This window comes from Ascaphus truei, chromosome 4 (genome assembly GCF_040206685.1).
Source record: "Ascaphus truei isolate aAscTru1 chromosome 4, aAscTru1.hap1, whole genome shotgun sequence".
NCBI classification, from domain to species: Eukaryota; Metazoa; Chordata; class Amphibia; order Anura; family Ascaphidae; genus Ascaphus; species Ascaphus truei.
Window position 1 is genome coordinate 232,645,549 of NC_134486.1, and position 19,288 is coordinate 232,664,836.

Below are 19,288 nucleotides of genomic sequence, written 5' to 3' on the forward strand. Positions count from 1 at the left end.
TCTTCTATCTTCTTCTGTAATTATTTTCTTCTTTTCCTCCATCTTCTATCTTCTTTCTTTCAATCCAATAGAGCCCCATGGTAAATCCACAACGGAAGTTGTCTCGTCGTCTTTTTGAGCTAAAATGAGACGGAACAGGCCTTATATAGGGCCTGTGATGTCACATTTTAGGGTCAGGTGGCACAGCTCAAATCCAATTGGACGCTGTATCATGTGCCCGCCTCTTTTTTTTTTTTTTTTTTCTTCATGATGTGACGACATATCCAAGGGAGGTACGTCACATCCTTAAAACCACATGTCTCATATCACATGGTATTACAGCCAATGGGTTTGAAGATAATCCCATTGGTTCATGTTCCATGTGATATGTTAAATTAGCTTAAAGGATGTGAAATCCCTTTAAGGCATGATGTCACATCCTTTTAACTAATGGAGCATATCATATGGTTCAGGAACCAATGGGATTGTCTTCAATCCCATTGGCTGTAATACCATCTGATATGAGCCATGTGGTTTTAAGGATGTGACGTACCTCCCTTTGAGATGACGTCACATCCTTTAAACAAATAAATTCATTAAAAGCCGGTCACATGATACAGTGTCCAATCGGATTGGAGCTGCACCATCTGATCCTAAGATGTGACATCACAGGCCATATATAAGGCCTGTCTCATTTTAGCGTAAGATCTCGATGAGGCAACATCCGTTTGGATTTACCATGGGGTTGGATTGAAAGAAGAAGATAGAACAAAAGAAGAAAATAATTACAGAAGAAGATAGAAGGCGTGAGAGAAGATAAACGAAAGAAGATTTTGGTACCTGATGCTGATCTTCAAGGAGGATGGAGGTGGATTGCCGGTGATTACGTCGCGGATCGAGAGCTTCCAAATACGCCGGGATTCGGAGGGTGAAGACTTCTAAAGGTAAGATAAATATTGAATGTATGTAATTGTATTTTTTCAGGTTTTTTCATTGTATATATTTATTTTTATGTTTGTGATTGCCCATTGACTGATAATGTATTAATCTGTGCCCCTTTAGGGTTCAGATAAATACAGTGCATGCAATGCATTTTTTGGCAAATACTTGTGTTGAATTGATTGTTATTTTTTCGATTTCTGTTTATTGTTTGGATTAAATTGTTTTGAATTTGGATAGCTTGTTTTTAGTATATTTTAGGATTGGTTAGCGTTTTAAAATTATTATTTGTTTTGTTGACTAGTGCTTTTATTTAATTGATTGGTTGGCTAGTGGTTTTATTTCTTTAATTGATTTGTTGTCTAGTGGTTTTATTTCTTTAATTGTTTGGTTGGATAGGTGTTTATTTATTTGTATTCTTATGTTTTGGAATAACATCATTTTAATTATGTTGCTGTTTTACTGATAGATTAATGTTATTGATGTGTAGTTGAGGCTTTTTGTTCTTTTATTGTTAGGGTGTTTATGTATTTATTTTATTATTGTGTATTTTTGGCCTTAATTGTTTTTATTAGGTTGACCATTGACTGCTATAGTGGCTTATCATGCCATATTATATGGGTATGATATACCACTGTGCCAATCAATGGGTACAGGGTAGGTATAGTGGGTCCAGGGTGGGTGGTTAGGCCACCCAGGTGGGTAGCGGGGGACAGGGGTTAACCCCTTAATTACTATGGTGGTTATTAATCGCTAAGGTGATTAAGTGGTTAGGGGCCAGTAGATTTGTCTTTTTTATGTACTCTTGCTGGCTACGGATGACGTAAACCTGCGGTATGCTAATGAGATGGCCCTTCATGATGGCAGGGGTAAGTAGAACGTTTTTTATTTACTTTATTTATGCTGGCTGGCTAATGTTTGATTTTATAATGGGGAAATTAGCTATTATCCATATCTGGATAATAGTAATGTTGCCCATTAATGTACTGTATGTGTTGTGGGGGTTTGTTGGCGGTAGAGAGGTGGATAGTAGGGTGGTTGTGTGTATTTTTTTTATTGTGGGTAGAGGGATTGGGTGAAGGGGGTAGTAGCCCTAAGGATAAATGTTTAGGCCTACCGGGTGGGGCTAACCCCTTCATTACCTTAGCTGTATTAACCGCTAAGGTAATGAAAGGGTTAACGCCACCCGCAAACCCCCCCGCCCCCTCATAAGGCCTAATCACCCACCAAGGGCCAAATACCACCTTCACCCACCCCTGCTACCCACAATAAACATGGCACTGGTGTTTAACCCCTTCATTGCCTTAGTGGTTAGCCGCTAAGTAAATGAAGTTGCCTTTGAATGCATTTTTATTGCATGGGATTCTTGCCGGGGGTCTCCGGTGCTGATATTAATGGGTATCAGCTCCAGAAACTGCCGGCATCAATCCGATGCAGGAAAAATGCATTTTTTTCCCTAAGGTCTCCCTTGCCGCCTTCTCTGCAGGTTCTCCCCAGGTTCACGCCAAAATTTCCTGGCATGAGGATTTGGGGAGAAACTTGCCATTCTAGAGCCGCGATTATCCTTGATAAGCTGATCGAAGCTCCTAGAATTGCACGAGTTTCAGAACCTGCCGATAAGTGGCTTATCACCGCTCACCCGGCGATCTTCTTTTGACGGCTGCAAAAATGGGTGATTTATGCCTTTATCCCACACTTATCGAGGCTTACAGAATAGCAGTAGACATTTTGGCTGAAAAGGCCTCGATAAGTGGGTTATCGAGGCTTATAGAATAGGCCCCTTGGAGCGCTTTCAATTTTCAATTGTTTTTTGCTTCAGGTGTAATGCTTTGCTAAAATGCACACAGAACTGATGATATCCATGAATGCTTTAAAGCAGCAGTACCACCTACAGTATTTACCATCCTGTAAAACACTCAACTGATTTTGTTAGTGTCTTTCTGCTTAGCACCGCCCAGTATTAGAAGTACTTTTGCTCTAATGTCTATTGAGAAAAAATAACAATCCACAGTAAACCCAGTTTTGGGTTCCTGGTATGACTTTTACTTCACATATAAAATGTACTGCAGCTATTTGCACGAGCTATTTGTATTTTATTTGATCATTATCTCCGTGCATTGCAAAGTCATTCAATTCTGAAGTAATTGTTAGGTGATAAAAACTTCCCCTTTGTTTGAAGAAAAATGGTTCAAGTAAAAGGTTCTACTTTCTTTAAACATAATAAACACAGTTGTGGTTAATATCTGAGGAGGTCAAAAAATTCTGGTTAAAGAAATCTTCTTTCATTTGACACAGAAAAACAGGAAGAAAGAAAAAGTTGGCAATCATCAAAAAACACATTTCTATTGTACTTGCTTTTCAATTCCATAAATAAATATCTAAAAAAAAAAAAAAAAAAAAAAGTGGGGGGTGGGGAAATCAGGGAGATAAAATGCATTTTTGTAACATGATAAAGTAGCGACCTCAGGCATATTTTTTTTTTAAATCTTGCCTAAACCAGGGTCTCCCCTGGAGATCATGGGTGGTCCGCCGATGTCTGGAGCACTCCTCCTCCCACCGCAAGCCCAGGGTTGACCAGCTGCCAATTGGGCAAAGGGGGAAAACAATATGGCCACTGGAGTCCAGTCTCGCTCCTGTAGCCAAAAGAAAAGCAGTGACGTTACTGGGGAGATGACATTGCAGCTTTCTATTGGTGACTCTAGCAAACATGTTTGTAGTTAGCTGCCCTATTTGGGCCAGTTTTGACACAAAAATCTACAAAGAAAAACAAGCAATATCTCTGGAACTGGTCATTTCCTGGACACTGGGGGACACACGGATGAGCCCCAGTTCAGAATACAAATGAAAAATGTGAAGAGCCGTCACCAGAGTAGCACAGTCCCCCTGGCGCATCGCGAACCTGGAGTGCCAAACCAGAGGACGTGAGGGCTTTATCATGGGACATTCAAAGGTTTCATCATTCTGTACTTGGTGGATTGGGGAAGTTAATGGACAGTTGCATTGTGAGTTGGTTTTTCGCCCTGCAGTTCTGTTCACTGTACTGTAGTTGTGAACATATTTTGCTCTAAAGTGCAACTTCATTTGGGATAAATGACTAACTGATTTATCAATATAAAAAGCTAGTAAGCGTTTCACTGTTGATAAACATATATTACATTTATATAACACATTTTATTGGTCTGTGCATGAGCCATGTTTGGCCATGTTTCATAGATGATCTGTAGTACCAGGGATGCCAGAGAAGCTATGCGTGGCTGATCACACACATGTATGCGTTATCCATACTAATACGTACGTATGTATGTACAGATTTATTTGTAGAGCACCATCCATGTACATAGTGCTTTACAGTAATAATATACGTGATATAATAATTGGAATATGTGCTTCAGACAGAAAGGAAAACATTAGGAAAGGGAGTCCCTGTCCCAAAGAGCTTACAATCTAAGTGTTAAGTAGGGAGAACTTTAAGAGACTGTACGGGCATATTATGGAAAATGCGTCTGCAAGGGGTCATGGTAAATACATTATGAGATGTATAATATCAGCCAAGGGAGCTACCAAAATGCTTAATCAAAGTGGTGTGTTTTAAGATGGGCCTTAAAGGTAGTGAGAGAGGGGGCGTTTAGTTTGAATGTGGTTTTTTTATACATCTGTGAGTTTGAAGTTGGAAAGTAATAAAAGACGTTTTATTCTTGCATGGTAAATGAATATTCTATAAATTAATATATAGCCTCCCCCGGCTATCTTTTAAAGCAGCAGTCCCCCTAAAAAAAACTAAAAGTCCCAAGATAATATGTTCATCTATATGGTGCTGATTTATTTCTTACCTAATTTTTGCTGAATATTTACCTGTTTATTATTTCACTGGCATCAGCTGTTACTAGGGTAGCCTCTATTGTCAATGGCAGGAGCCATTTTTATTCCCCTGCTAGGCAATTTTTAACAAATGATCTTTCCAACTATAAAATTGAAAAATGATGACACAGCTTAGTACAACAGCAAAATTACTTTAGAATGGTTAAAAGAAGGGAAACATCTAAATTTTATGGTAAGCAAAAGAGATTGCCGCTCTAAACTTTACAGTGCCGTGGGTCTGCATCATGTGACATACCTGGAGCTATCATGTCACATGGCTGGTCCCGGATGCAGGAAACGTCAGAGCTGTCTGCCCCATCACCCCTAAAAATCTAGCATTTGTCTGTGATGTACCTGGCATGTCATAAATGCATTAAAAAGCAGCACCCTCCTGGCGTCTGGATGATCCCCGTTTCCCACTGAAGTGTGCTGGTTTGACACAAAAAAGTACAATATGGCATCGGACTAGAAACATGGTGGCCATGGTCACCAATCCAAAAAGGCGACATAACCACTTAGTATTGGTGACCCTGACGGCCATTTTGCAGCTTATCTATTGGCCACCTGAGTGAGCCTTGAGCCCTGACCCCAGTTTGCTCGGTGGAATCCCGGTCAATTCCAGGCTCATCATTCTAGAACTGGGGTATCCCTAGCTTCTGTTAAGATTGTTATCGGAATTTATTCTTTAAGAAACCTAGGCGTGTTATTGATCTTAGGATTTATACTGGCTTAAACAGAAGTTCTGTAGTGGCAGCCTAAACAATACGCTGAACAATACATAATGCAATATGGTATATTATCTACTGCACTGAAGTAACAATATTGATCAATCTCTCAGTCTCCCGCTAACCCTCCATTGATTAACTGTTGCAGATGGCCCAGCTGCATATCCCATCCCAGTGGAGAACATCAAACCACTGCTCACAGTTGGCTTTACTTCGGGGGATATTAGTTTAATGAACAACTACGATGACCTGTCACCAGCTATCATTCGCTCAGGGTTGAAAGGTATGAAGGTTTCTTTATTGGATATACGAGTACATATTTAATGCTCTATTCTTCTTTTCTTGTACAAAATGTTCCATTTGCCTTTGGTGACACCGAGGGACTGTTTATCACCTGATAGAAACACAACAAATGTTGAGCAAGGCGATATATTTCTGGGCTTTCTGGTGTGATTTTTTTCAAGGATAATCCAGATCCGTTCATTAGGTTATGTTCCCAGCCGAAGCTTAATTCACTTCAACACACACAGTACTAAATTGAGTGTCTGTAACCTTGAATGAAAGATGAAAGGAGCTGCACACAAATTGTAATCAAGCTTACACACATACATACACATGTAGCCAGGTATCACCTGGGCAACTAAACATCTTTGCTTAACACATAAGTCCAGGTACCAGCGCAGGCAGTGTTAGGGTTAATCCTTGCCCTTGCTGCAGTAAACGGCTCCCTTGTAGTGGGGGGGGGGGGAGGGGGCCAAGGCCTAGGTACTGCCCATAACCGGGGCTAAGACCTGGGAGCCTCCCCTGGTAATACAAAGGGGTTGCAGCCAAAATTGAGTGGTACTCTCCCTGTCACCCCTCAGTGAGAGAGGTGTGTTCTACCCTCTCAGGGGGAATGGTGTGTGTTCTGTACTGAGCCAAGGACCTAGTTTCAGGCCTTCCCTCCCGCAGGGGAGTGGAAGCACCTACCCCTTATCTCACTAGGAGATGAGGGAGTAAATGAGAAACTCCTGGGGCCTCAAGCTTCTGGGGTTGACTCCAGTGACCAAAGATGTATGCTGTATGCTGTGTACTGAATAAAGACCATCCAGTCATATTTTACTCCTGCCTAAGGATGCAGTCATTCAGTGTGAAGGAATGAGGTTTCCTGCAGGGACTGCACCTATCTATGATAGGCCCTGTTGGATGGAGGCGCTGCACCGAAGAGTGAGAGAATCAGATCCGAAAACCCGTCCTGTTTATCTTCCCTACCACCGGCGGAAGCTCAGACTCCTGAGAGCCTAACAAGTGAGCAGCACTACACTCGATAACCACAACCAAATCTCCCTTAGGGGGGAGGAAAGGGGTTACATTTGGAGGTGCTGCTGAGATCTGAGATGCAGGCAGGCTTTAGCAGCAGAAAGGATCTTCCACTATGATAAATTGAGAGGTGCCTGAAAAACACTGTATCAGGGCCATTTCTTGCGGAATTATGAGTAATGTACCTGGGGGCTCTTGGAATCCGAGGGACCAGAACACCCTGAAGGGAAACTACAACATGAATATCCAAACTCCATGCCATGCTGAGAGGTGCTTGACAACCACCATATCAGGGTGATAACTGTGGAATTATGTGTAGGGTTCCTGGGGGCTCCAGGGATCCGAAGGTCCGGAACCTCCTGAAGGGGACTACAACATGAATATCCAACCAAGAGTGGTCAACTGTATGTGCGGGTAGCATCCCAGGGGGCTCTCAAAATATGAGGGACCAAATCCCCCGCCAAGAGAGCTGAATGCGCATACAATAGAGGTTCCCGCCACAACGGGAGAACCACGTGCAAGATGCAAGCTTTTTCTTTTGCAAGATGTGTTGGGCTGGGCACGAAAGCTGAAGCCGCGCCCATATTTATGTGTCTGTACTCCTGGATCCACAAGGGGGTGGAGGCACTGATCGCTTTGACACCACTAGGGGCGTAGCCAGATACTGCTACCGCACCCTTGGATGCACGTGGTGACTTGACAGAGCAAGACCTACTCTAGACTTTTCCCTGCTATTGCTGAGAAAGCTGCTACTCAGTATACGCTACCAGAAGGACTCCTGGTGTACAGATTAATGGGAAGGACTTCCTACAATGCGTCTGTTCCCTATGTCACTGTCCTGGCGGGGAACGGGAGATGATATAAAGGGGGGGGGGAGGGGATGGGAGTCAGTGTAATATACACAGTATGTGACACCACATATCCCCTAGCACTGTGTCAAAGGACTCAAATGTCCTGGTATAGGAGTAACAAAATAAATAATGTTAGAGGACTCACACGGCCCTATGTGAGTCTGCTCCCCAAATGGTATCTTGTACTGGGTCACGTAAATCTCGTCCTGCTGGATGAGTAGACCCTCGAGGCGGTGGGACAGGAGCCCGTACGAATAAGGGGATGTCCAGATGTTCCAATTAAAATACAGCCATTTATTACACACAATAAAAAGCAACAATGAACTTACATAAAGGAAATATCACTGGTTCGTCTGTCAGCCCCTGGCTGCGTCTGCTTTACTCTGGTACTCCTCTGTACACCTCGTCCGGTGTGCAGAGCTGGAGAGTAGATCGGGCAGAGCTGCTACGGTCGCCGGCTGGTAACAAGAAAGAGTGCACGTTACCCGAATGACGTGTTTCGTATCTCGCGATACTTCGTCAGTATTGGGTGTTCCCGAGGCTCAAGACATATCAGAGCCTCCACGTCCATGGGGTGTGTCATGTTGGTGTTCAGTTGTGGTATATTTAGCCACACTTGCCCTACACTATCGATGGGGTAGTCTTCATTATAAAGACCCCACAGCTTCATCTTCTCTGCGGGCTGCAAAGGTAGATGCTTAAGGTGTTGGTCATAGAAAGGCCGGTAGATAGTGGTCACCTGTGACCCGGTATCCAGCAAGGCTGAGGAGTGGATGCCTTCCACAAGAACTCTTATGATTGCTGCCTGCCCCACCCGACTGTAGGTGTCCTGTTGGGGTGCTTCATTGGGGGTGGGTTCCAGAATGCTCTCCGATAGCATGGAGAGTGATTGCATCACCTGCACGGTGTAGGATGAGGCTCCAGTGGTGGGTCTTTTTGGCTTTGAGCAGTCCTTTGCGATATGACCGTTTCTGCCACATTTGTAGCATCGGATATCATAGTTGGCAGTGAGGCCAGGATTAGGAGCCAAGCTTCTAGGCACCCTTGGGCGGAGACAGGCACAGCTGAAGGAGTGTCCTTGGCACTTTCTGTCTCCGTAGGTTTCTGAACCGATGCCCCCTTTGTCTCTTCCTTGTGGGACTCCTTTGAGGGAGTCGCACGTCTCTCTCCTTTGGCAGAGTCACGTGACATTCTGGAAGAATGGGCCCGGCAAGATTGTCTCTTGAGCTTGCATTCTATCCATTATGTTCAAAAGGAAGCAGATGTTCCAGGGAGAGGATGCAGCTGATTCAGATAGCAAACGGGTGCATGGGCAACGCTCCTCGCAGGAGTTGTTTGGTTCTGAGGTCTTCGGCCTCAGACGTTCGGACAACCTTCTTCTTTACCAAGGTCCATAGGGCCAACTGAAGTAGTCTGAGGAACTCTGACGCTTCTTCTCCCTTAGCTTGTTCAAGGGCATGGAACCGAGCCACTGGAGAGATGGTATTGTCCAGAATGCCGTAATCTTTGGTCAGGGTTTGTATTAGTACTTGAGCATCAGCTTCGGGATGACACTCACGGTAGAATTGGATTATATCATATGGGCGGCTGGAGGCCGTAGACACTCTACGATTCGCTGCCGCTTTACTGCATCGGAGTAGGATCACTCGGAGAGCACTTGTACCGCGTGATCTCTCCACTCCTCAAACTCCTCCTCCCCTAAGGCCGTAGGTCGTATCCCCGAGAACGGCTTCAGTTTTAGATGGTGATGGGACTGCGAGGACTGGGTTATGGCGTCCACCAGTTGTGGCAGGGTCACTCCTAAAGCTGAGTTTTCTGCGGACAGGCGACAGTGATAGTCGGGTGGCCGACAGGGGGCATGTTCTAGACTGGCCCCGTGCTCTCTGGGGGTATATTGACTGGTTGCGAGGTCTCGGTCTGGAGGGGCGCCTCCCGCGTGGTCCCTGGACTGAAAATCACCCTGGGTAGGAGGGGATCTGAGTAGAGTAATGAGCACCCTGTGTGCAAGGTGTCGTACTTCCCGGGGGTATAGGAAGGACGCAGAGTTTCCATTTGATATGGCACCTCGAGTATGATTCTCAGACTGGAAGTCGCTATGGGCAGTGACAGTTCTGGAAAGATTACCGGGCAGCCCGGGGGACAGGGCTCCCTGAAAGTGTAGGGCCCTGGAAGTATTATCCTCACGTACCTTGTGGCTGGTCGCCATTATGAGGATGTTCCAGCAGAAAGTGGGGTCCCACTTTTGGCCTATTTGCCGGACGTTGGCAAAACCCAGGAGGGCCCTGAGTCGGTCAAGGACTTCTCGAGGGGTGGTGTCAAATGGCACGTCCCCCACCACGACCACGTGGCGGGGAGACTCGTTGAGTTCCAGGGCCCAGTAGCGGACCTGTTTCTTGGAAGTTTCTGTTAATTTGCACTACTGAGTCGGGCACGCCAGCTCTGAATCTCAGCAGTGCCTCCAAATGTAGCCCCTTTTCCCATAATAACGGAACCACCAGTGCTGCTAATACCTGTTTGGCTACCAGAAGGGAGCCTGGGGTGTCACTTGTTCGCCTGGGTGCAATGCCTCCACCTGCGAGGGATCCCAGCGTAGTCGGATGTGCCCCTCACAGGAACCAATATTAACAGTAATTACATGTCACAGCAGCCTGTACCACATAGTGTACGTGTATATATATATATATATATATATATATATATATATATATATATATATATATATATATATATATATATATATATATATATAAAAGTATACATTACCGCATAGCAGCAAAAAGGGAGACAGCACTCAGGTGAATGAAAATAAATGTATTAAATACAGCACATAACTCCAACGTTTCGATCCCACAGGGGGATCTTCCTCAGGGTTGTGCCTGTGGGATCGAAACGTTGGAGTTATGTGCTGTATTTAATACATTTATTTTCATTCACCTGAGTGCTGTCTCCCTTTTTGCTGCTATGCGGTAATGTATACTTTTATTATTTATATGGGACATGCACCTATTCATTATTGAATTTCTATTGGAGTGCCAGTGATTTTTTATCATATATATATATATATATATATATATATATATATATATATATATATATATGATAAAAAATCACTGGCACTCCAATAGAAATTCAATAATGAATAGGTGCATGTCCGTACATATACATACATACATATATATATATATATATATATATATATATATATATATATATATATAGACACACAGTGGTCGACAAATCACCAAAAAAATTCTACTCGCCACCTAGTACCACACGTGTGCTGCTTGGGCCAATAGGAGCTCGCCACGATGTTAAATCCACTCGCCCGGGGCGTGCAAATGTATAGGTTTGTCGAACACTGTATATATATATATATATATATATATATATATATATATATATATATATATATATATATATATATTATAAAAGTATACATTACCGCATAGCAGCAAAAAGGAGACAGCACTCAGGTGAATGAAAATGAATGTATTAAATACAGCACATAACTCCAACGTTTCGATCCCACAGGGGGATCTTCCTCAGGGTGGTGCAACAGACACAGGACAGTGAGTGACTTATATACCCCAACACCCAAGTTTATTATATATATATATACACACAGGGTACACAGTACTTCAGGATGAGTGTCCCCCAAAGTACATTGAGTGCTAGACACCAATACCCTGATGTCCTTCCCCAATGTCAGGCCCACCCAAAAGTGTATGGAGTAGCGCTACCCCATGACCTGTTGGTGCACTTAGGTGAGGTACCTGCCCGGGTACTCCGGTACCCAGGTGCTGCCGAATAATAAACAGGGATCTGCTGATCCAGCGACATTGTCGTCCGCGAAGGCATCTGCCTCTGTGAGGGGTGAACTCCGATTGGAGGGTCTTACCTTTGAGAGACTATATATATAGGTGGTCTGGTCCCAGACCACAGGCTGTAATCACTGCGTGGTGCCTCACCGGTGCTATACGCTAACTATAGGCAGCTACTGAGGAAATGTCCCTAGCTATGGTCTTTCCCTGTAGCAGCCACCATCTTTTGTGATTCGGGGCCTAAAGGGGGTATCTGGCCTAGTCTGGGAGCCACTTGTACCCAGACACGACTTTACCCCTCTGCGTCCCTGCTCCGACTGGCGTGATCCAACCGAGCGCGCCAAATGTATCTTTTCTATATCTCCTACTGTGCTGCAGCCCTATTGGCTGTGCTGCGCCACATGGTGCATGCCCTGGAGCATGCTGGGACTTGTAGTCCCCTTGCGGAGCCTATCTCTAATGGCCGCCGCAACTATGGTCTGACTGTGCATGCGCGAGTGCTTCTGCGCATGTGCGGCTATTTCCAAAATGGTGGTGTCCTTACCGGCAACCCGCCGAGGAGCTCCTTCCAACTGACTGAAACCCCCGTCCCTCGCCGGGTGCACCCGCACACCTCCCAAGCCACAGTGGAGGTAAGGGGGATCATAGGGGACCAAGGGGGACCTGGCTACATGTACATCGGTGTAAGATATATGAAAGTACAGCTAAACCCCCTTATAACGCTGTGCTTGGGGTCCAAAGAATCACATCACACTATAAGCGGATCGTGTTAGAAATAATGTGCAATTGTATGCATTCTACAATAAAATATTTAAGACACCAATAACCGTGTTGTAAAGTATTCATAAATACGAAAATTGGGAGCCACGCTTACATCGCGTTATAAGCGGATTCGCGTTGTAACGGTTCGCGTTATAATGGGGTTGAGCTTTACTTATTACTTTATACAGTAACATAAATAGCAAAGATTTGTGAAAAATAATACAATCGTCTTCCACCACTGGCTGTCTAATATTTAAGAAACACTTGTACCAATCCCATATTTGCATAACTGCCCTGAGTCTTTACCCTGGGAGGCCCCACCCTAGTTCAGTAGCAAATGAATGATTGAGGACATCCTGCCCCATAGCAATGTTCTGCTTAATTATTTCCTACTGGCATTGCTGCTGGCTATATCATTCTCCTGGAGATAGTGGGTGTGAAAACGAATAATTACCAGACCCGGGGCCAAGACTTGGGCAGTAAAATGAGCTGGTGTTTTACATGTTTAGACTGAGTGAAAAACTGAAAAGTAGAGTCATTAGAAATAAATCATTTACTCCCTTAACCCACCAAGGTCTCTCAAATGGTAGGTTTCAGTTTCCCAATATAGTAAACATAAAAGGGGGCTCACAGATGTACACACCGGAAGATACATAAAATGGCAAAAAAACAAAAGAACAGTGAACAGAGGCAGGTAGAGAGATTTTGGCAAAGGGGAAAAAGCAATTTCCACACATCAGTAACCCAATTAGTATACTCCACTAATTCAAAACCAATTACTTATTCTTTCAAATGAAAACTTTGTTTGTATGTTTGTAGTTTTTTTTGTGTTAAAACAGCATAAAAAGGCTACAAATATCTCAATAATCCATGGTCCCTGGAGGTAGAGGGACCATGGATCGAGATATCACAACTTTGGGTAGATACTGTACAAATAGGTACAATTTAGCTCCTCAGTAAATGTGCAGTTCACATATGGAAAAATTAATTACAAATATACCACTTATATATCTGGATTTGTTTGTATATACTATTATAGGATAAAGCAGTAAAATTCCGGGCATTATTGAAATCCCTGCTCTCTGATTGGTTAAAATTCCAGGCATTATTCATTCAGTAATGCCCGGAATTGTTGCAGCTTGGAATGTGTTTATTTCCAGCCAATCAGCTTTTCCTTTTGTCAGAACAGCTCTGAGACAGGGCAGGGGATTGGTCAGGAGGCAGGAACATTGGTCAGGAGACAGGATTGGTCAGGATTGGCCAGATAGCAGCAGGCAGTGACTCCTCCCTCCATGAACACAGCTTCATTTTGAGTGTTGAGGAGGTAGGGAGTGTTTGTGTAGCTGCAAAGTAAGTGGCTATCTGCAGTTTGTTTGTAGCTTCCGTCTATTGTGTGTGTGTGTGTGTGTGTGTGTGTGTGTGTGTGTGTGTGTGTGTGTGTGTGTGTGTGTGTGTGTGTGTGTACAGAGGGGGCAACAGTGTTTGGATATAGATAGCTGCAGTGTAACCGTATATAGAGGGGCTTTAATGTATTTACCATTTTATTTTAATGAAAAAAATCTATATAACTACAGTAGAGGCAACTCTTATTCTAACAAAAACCAGTGGCAATTCCCCAAAAAACCCAGGAAACACCCAGGTACATTCTGAATACATGCCTTAAACTTTCCTTAAACTAGCCCCAGCATTTCTGCATTGATTAATGGCCTATCAGATTAACAGCGGGGGTCCCTGGCAGTCCCATTCAAACTGAATTGGACTGCCATGGATCCCTGCTGTGTTAATCCTATGGGTCGTTAGTCAATGCAGAAATGCCTTAAACGTGCCTCAAACTAGCCCAGAACATACCCAGCACATACCCAGAATGTAACCCGGCTAGTTTACGGCAAATGTTAGAATAAACGTTGCCTCTACTGTATACAAAGGTGTCTATTATTTATGAAATAAGCCTACATTTAGCCTATAATACTAATGCAGCGGCCGTTATTCGAACACATCACGGCGCTGATTTTGAGTTCTCTGCTGTGCCCCACGCAGCATGAACGCGGCCAATCGCCCCAGGCTCCCGCGCTTAACGCGGATGTTTTGTTTGAATTTCATGGATTCTGTTTCTTCGTTTGCAATAAAATGGATGAATTGTAATGTGTACAGTACTGTGCTGCTGTGTCAATTCCATGTTTTTAAAAGCCAGAACAGAAAAATTAGTTTTTCTGCACTCGCCGCGGTCGCATCTTAGTGCGGGAAGGCTGGAATTCACCCCGCGGTTTCAAATCGAATTCATCCCCCGGTTTCAAATTGGGATTCCGATGTACATGACGCGTGAAGTGTTCGAATAACGGCCGCTGCATCAGTAGTAATAATCCCCTCAGAACAGGGCATTACTGACCAATAATTATTGGCCAGTAATGCCCTGTTCTTCGGGGATTATTACTTAAATATAACAAACAGGAACCAGCAGACTCAGCTACACTAAAGTGAGAATTTTAATATACGTTTCACTTTAGTAAAGTTGAGTGTGCTGGTTCCTGTTTACTATACATCTGTTAAGCCATCCAAGCACCTCGCAAGTATCATTGATTGGAAGTGCTGACCCCTGATTTCCCTATAAAAAGTTATATTGTGAATTGAAACGTTGCACCAATGAATTCATCATTGCAATATTGGAGCATGCACACTACAGTATACCACTTTACATTGGCGTGCCTCAGTTGAACTGATATATAGTATATACATTTCCAGTGTGTGTGTGTGTGTGTGTGTATGTGTGTGTGTGTGTGTGTGTGTGTGTGTATATATATATATATATATATATATATCCATGAAAGAATATCACTTGTGAGCACATTTGCAGGTCTGCAACCTTGTCTTTCAACCATTATCTCCTAACATACAGTGGTTCCACCGCAGCAAGGGATTCTGGAAAATGACATGCAAATGAACACACAATGTGTCACCTTTTGCCTGGAATATCCATACAGACCTGTCTAAGACATGTGAATGGCTCACAAGTCATATTCTTTATTGGCTACATGCTAACGGTGGAGGTTTTTTGTTGCTTTTTTCACCCACCATAACTTAAAATGTGTGGGTGTGTGCAATAGAAGCAGTGAGAACCTCCATATAACACGCGGATCATTTGTCAAATCCGACATCGAGCTTCAAGCTGCTGTAATTGATCGAATGCTCAAAGTATCAACCAATGAGGCTCAAGCAGTGCAGTGTTCCTCGGCTCTCATGCACAGGCATAAAAAAGGTACAATACGCACAGCTGATTTTAATAGGTACAAGACATATAAAACAGGTAGAGCACCTGATAATTGGGTACAGTTGTAGGGCATGCGGATCAGCCCTGGACCCCACTCCTCGGTTCCGGCACAGCTTAAGAAATAAATCTCTTTGGGGGGTGGGGGTGAGAGTAGGTGTCCCAGAGACATAAAACATTGCTTCTGAATCCCTCCGGCTGTTGATTGATTTCAGATTTTCTTTTGCTGCTTCTTACAGTAGATTACATTTCTAGCTGGTATATTAAGGTCATCAAGAATCAGCGAAAGTTAAATATATTAAATCAGTCTAGAACCAGGGGCTCTTAGAGGATCAGGGTTGCTATGATTTGGAAGTTCTCCTAGTTCGAGGAGGGTTTAAAAAAAATACACACTGTACATACATACATACATACATACATACATACATACATACATACATACATACATACGTACATTTACATTGTTACTAGATGTTCAGTGGTATTTTTGGGAAAGAGGTGCTGGAAGCTTAAGAAAATACTTACACTATAAATAATGTCAGAGAAAGCATGTATCCCCTCCCTGTTAGTTTTTTTGTTTTTTTGCCCCTTCCCTCCTAACAAGTTCATACAATATTTATTATAAAATTAAAAAAAGTGCTAAAAGTCCGTGGCCCTGATTTCAGATCCATACAGCAATAGCCCTGAGCGCACTAAACACTATATTGTAAACACCACAGGGAAGAAATGTGTGGTGTCTGAAATGGACTACTGTACTGTATTTACATTGTTGTATTCACTATCAGATCTCAATTGAAGAAACCTTTTGTTTACAGAGTGTTAGAATGCATTACTTTACAGCTCTTTCTGTTGCTGAACTGCCAGGTAGCAAATGTATGTATATAAAGAAAGAGAAGAATGTGTATACTACAACACGTCAGAGATAGTGCAAATAATACAAAGGAAGTTTAACTTTTTGGGTTTTTTTTCATATTTTGTATGTGTATAAAAACAAAACAGTGGGGGGGAATAGGTTGTATGATACCTTTTATTGGACCAACTGTGGAATGCACTGTACAAACGTTTTGACCTCACGGCATTCCTTTTTTTTTACTACAAACTTTAGTTTGTAAATAAAGTAAAGCTTTATTTGTTGGTCCAAACGTATCATACTAGAGTACTTTTTTTTTTTTTTTTTTTCAGATAAACTAACCATTCATTTTGTCTCTTTAAAATAAAATTCTGTTTAATTTGCTAATGTGAAGATATGAGGGCCCTGATTTTATTGTCATGTATTTTGGGGCTGTTTCAGATGTAGTGGTGCAGTGGTGCACACAAGGAGACTTGCTGGCTGTTGCTGGCATGGAGAAACAAAACGTGCTGGCTGAGCTTGGCAGCGGCCCTTCACTAAAAAGCGCTCTCATCAAGTTCTACAATGTGCGTGGAGAACATATCTATACTCTGGAGACGCCAGTGCAGGTAGGAATTGACCTCCTTGTAAAAGATGTGAGCCTGTATGGAACAAAATCAGTGACACTTAGAGGTGCCGGAGCCAAACAAACGGCATATTGATTGAAAAGCAGAAACATTCAGTATTGCTCATTCTACTGTAATTATATATTTATTCATACATCACTTTTTTTTTTGCAAGGTGGGCAGTGGTGCTTTGCACCCTTTTGTAATTACATAACATTGATCTTTTGTCAAATATTTATATTTATGGAAAGTACTGATTTTTCCTCACTGAGACTTCATTGAAGTCTATGAGCGTTTTCATGCTGAAAATCAGTGCCATTCACAGAAAATCAGTGTGTTGATCTGTACTGTGTGTACAGATGTAGCTGCCTGTGCTCGCATATTGACTTCCATAGTGGCAACCCATGCCCATAGAGCATTGGTGTGCCACTGTGCTAATCAATTGGTTTATTTGCATTTTTTTGTTTGTTTTATTGAAATTTAATGTCTTTTTTTATTTGGTGCTGTTTTTTTTATTTGCAGCTTGCACATTGACTGGCATAGTGGTAACCCATGCCCATAGGACATTGGTGTGCCACTGTGCCAATCAATGGGTAGAGGATGTGGGGGTAGTTGCCCCAGGGTGGGTGATTAGGCCTCCCGGGTGGGCTGTGGGAGGGGGGTTTAACCCCTTAATAACCATAGTGGTTAATAACCGGGTTAGTGGCCAGTAGTTAGTTTTTTTTAATTTCACTGTTGGTGCCTACTGAAGAAGAGGAGGACGAGGACGGCCTTCATCCTGGCATCATGGCAAGGGTAAGTAGAACTTTAATTTACTAAATGCTGGCTGGGAAATTAGCTATTATCCAGTATAGGGACCAGGACAGACATCCTAGAGGAAAAGCTGGATGTTACAATCAGAGACCTAAAAAAATGAAAAAACCCGTAACCTACCTGAAGCTGCAAGTGGCTGAGTGGGCAGACAAACAAGAAGACTCTGAAAACAGAGAAAGACAGACTAACGTCAGGTTAAGGGGTATTTTGGAATCTGTCACGGACTTTGAAGAATTCATCTCAAAATGGATGACCTCTATCATGCCTGATTTAGAGAGAGCCTGAACTGTTATTAGACAGATGTCATAGGGCTTTATGGGCACATCCACAAACAGAAGATCTCCCAAGGAACATAGTAATGCGATTTCATTACTTTAAAAACAAAAGACACCCTGTGCCAGATCACAAGAAATATGAGCCCATTGACCTTTGAAGGAATAAAACTGGTCCGCTGCCGCCATTTACCTCTGATCACTAAGATCCTGAGGGAAAAGGGAGTGAAATACCGGTGGATCTTTCCCTTTGGACTCTTGGTGCTCAAAAGTGGAAAGGCTGTAACAATGAGGTCCCTGGAGGAAGGAGATGCCTTCCTAAAGAAGCTGGAGATTAAAGAGAAAATTACTCACCAAGCTGAGGAAGAACCTTCTCCTGAGACATCCTGGAAAGAAGTGGGCAGCTCTCCATGAGGCTGCAAAACAATGGTGGCCAATTAATGGCTTAAAGAGACACAGTTGCGCGTGGCGCCATCCAATTAAGACTTAAAGAAACACTACTCTTTTGTTCCAAACAACTCAATAACTTCTGTGAAGAGATAGTAGTTACTGTGCACATGAGCCTTCCTGATCAGGGTCTAAGGTTACGAGGTTATGAGGGCACAGCCGCGATACAAGGGGGGATCAGGGCAAAATTCGAAATCAGCAATAGTGGAAGGTATTAATTAGGACCAAAAGCAAGGAGGAAGATGGGTAACTCTGTCAAGTTAAAGGGTAGTTAAGATGGTTTAGGCAGTTAATATAGAGAGGCAAGTTTATTTTAGAATCAGGCTAGAGTTCCGGTCACAAAATAGGTTCAAATAGCTGTTTCTGTTAGGTTTTTTTGTTTGTTTTTCCCCCTTTGTTGCTTTTTCTTTTGCCTTCCCTCGACAGGACAATATTAAACTTTCCTTGATGGAGATAGCGCTAGGTTATGACCTCAGCAAAAACCACAGGGTACTCCCAGATGTTAGCCCGTATGATGAAGTAAGTCAGGGGACTCCATGCAAAGAGTGAAGTGACGGCTCCCCCTGCTGACCAGTAGGTAGCACTACAACAAGCACAGAAGGCTCAGTAACAAGATGGGAGCTGGGGGATAAGTTTAGAAGGGATGAAAGTCAGGAATTAACTTACTTAAAAAATGAGAAGGGGCCTCTGGTCATTAGCGTTAGGGAAGCAGACAAGGGAAAATAATGGAGACACATTCCAAGAGTAGGGGGATGGAGCGTCTGCATAGAAAAGGAGTTCTTCCTGGCTTTTTCTCCTGGAAATA

The 19,288-nt window shown here is 43.1% G+C and overlaps 1 protein-coding gene across 2 annotated transcripts in view; it reads left to right on the forward strand.

Annotated features, from left to right (window-relative positions):
• Nucleotides 1-19,288, forward strand: part of TULP4 (TUB like protein 4) — a 322,532-nt gene that overhangs the window by 265,295 nt on the left and 37,949 nt on the right. For both annotated transcript variants that reach the window (XM_075596999.1, XM_075597000.1), the window contains exons 6-7: nucleotides 5,650-5,784; nucleotides 16,788-16,954. In XM_075596999.1, coding sequence (XP_075453114.1) covers nucleotides 5,650-5,784; nucleotides 16,788-16,954 — 302 coding nt within the window. The remainder of the gene's footprint in view (nucleotides 1-5,649; nucleotides 5,785-16,787; nucleotides 16,955-19,288) is intronic.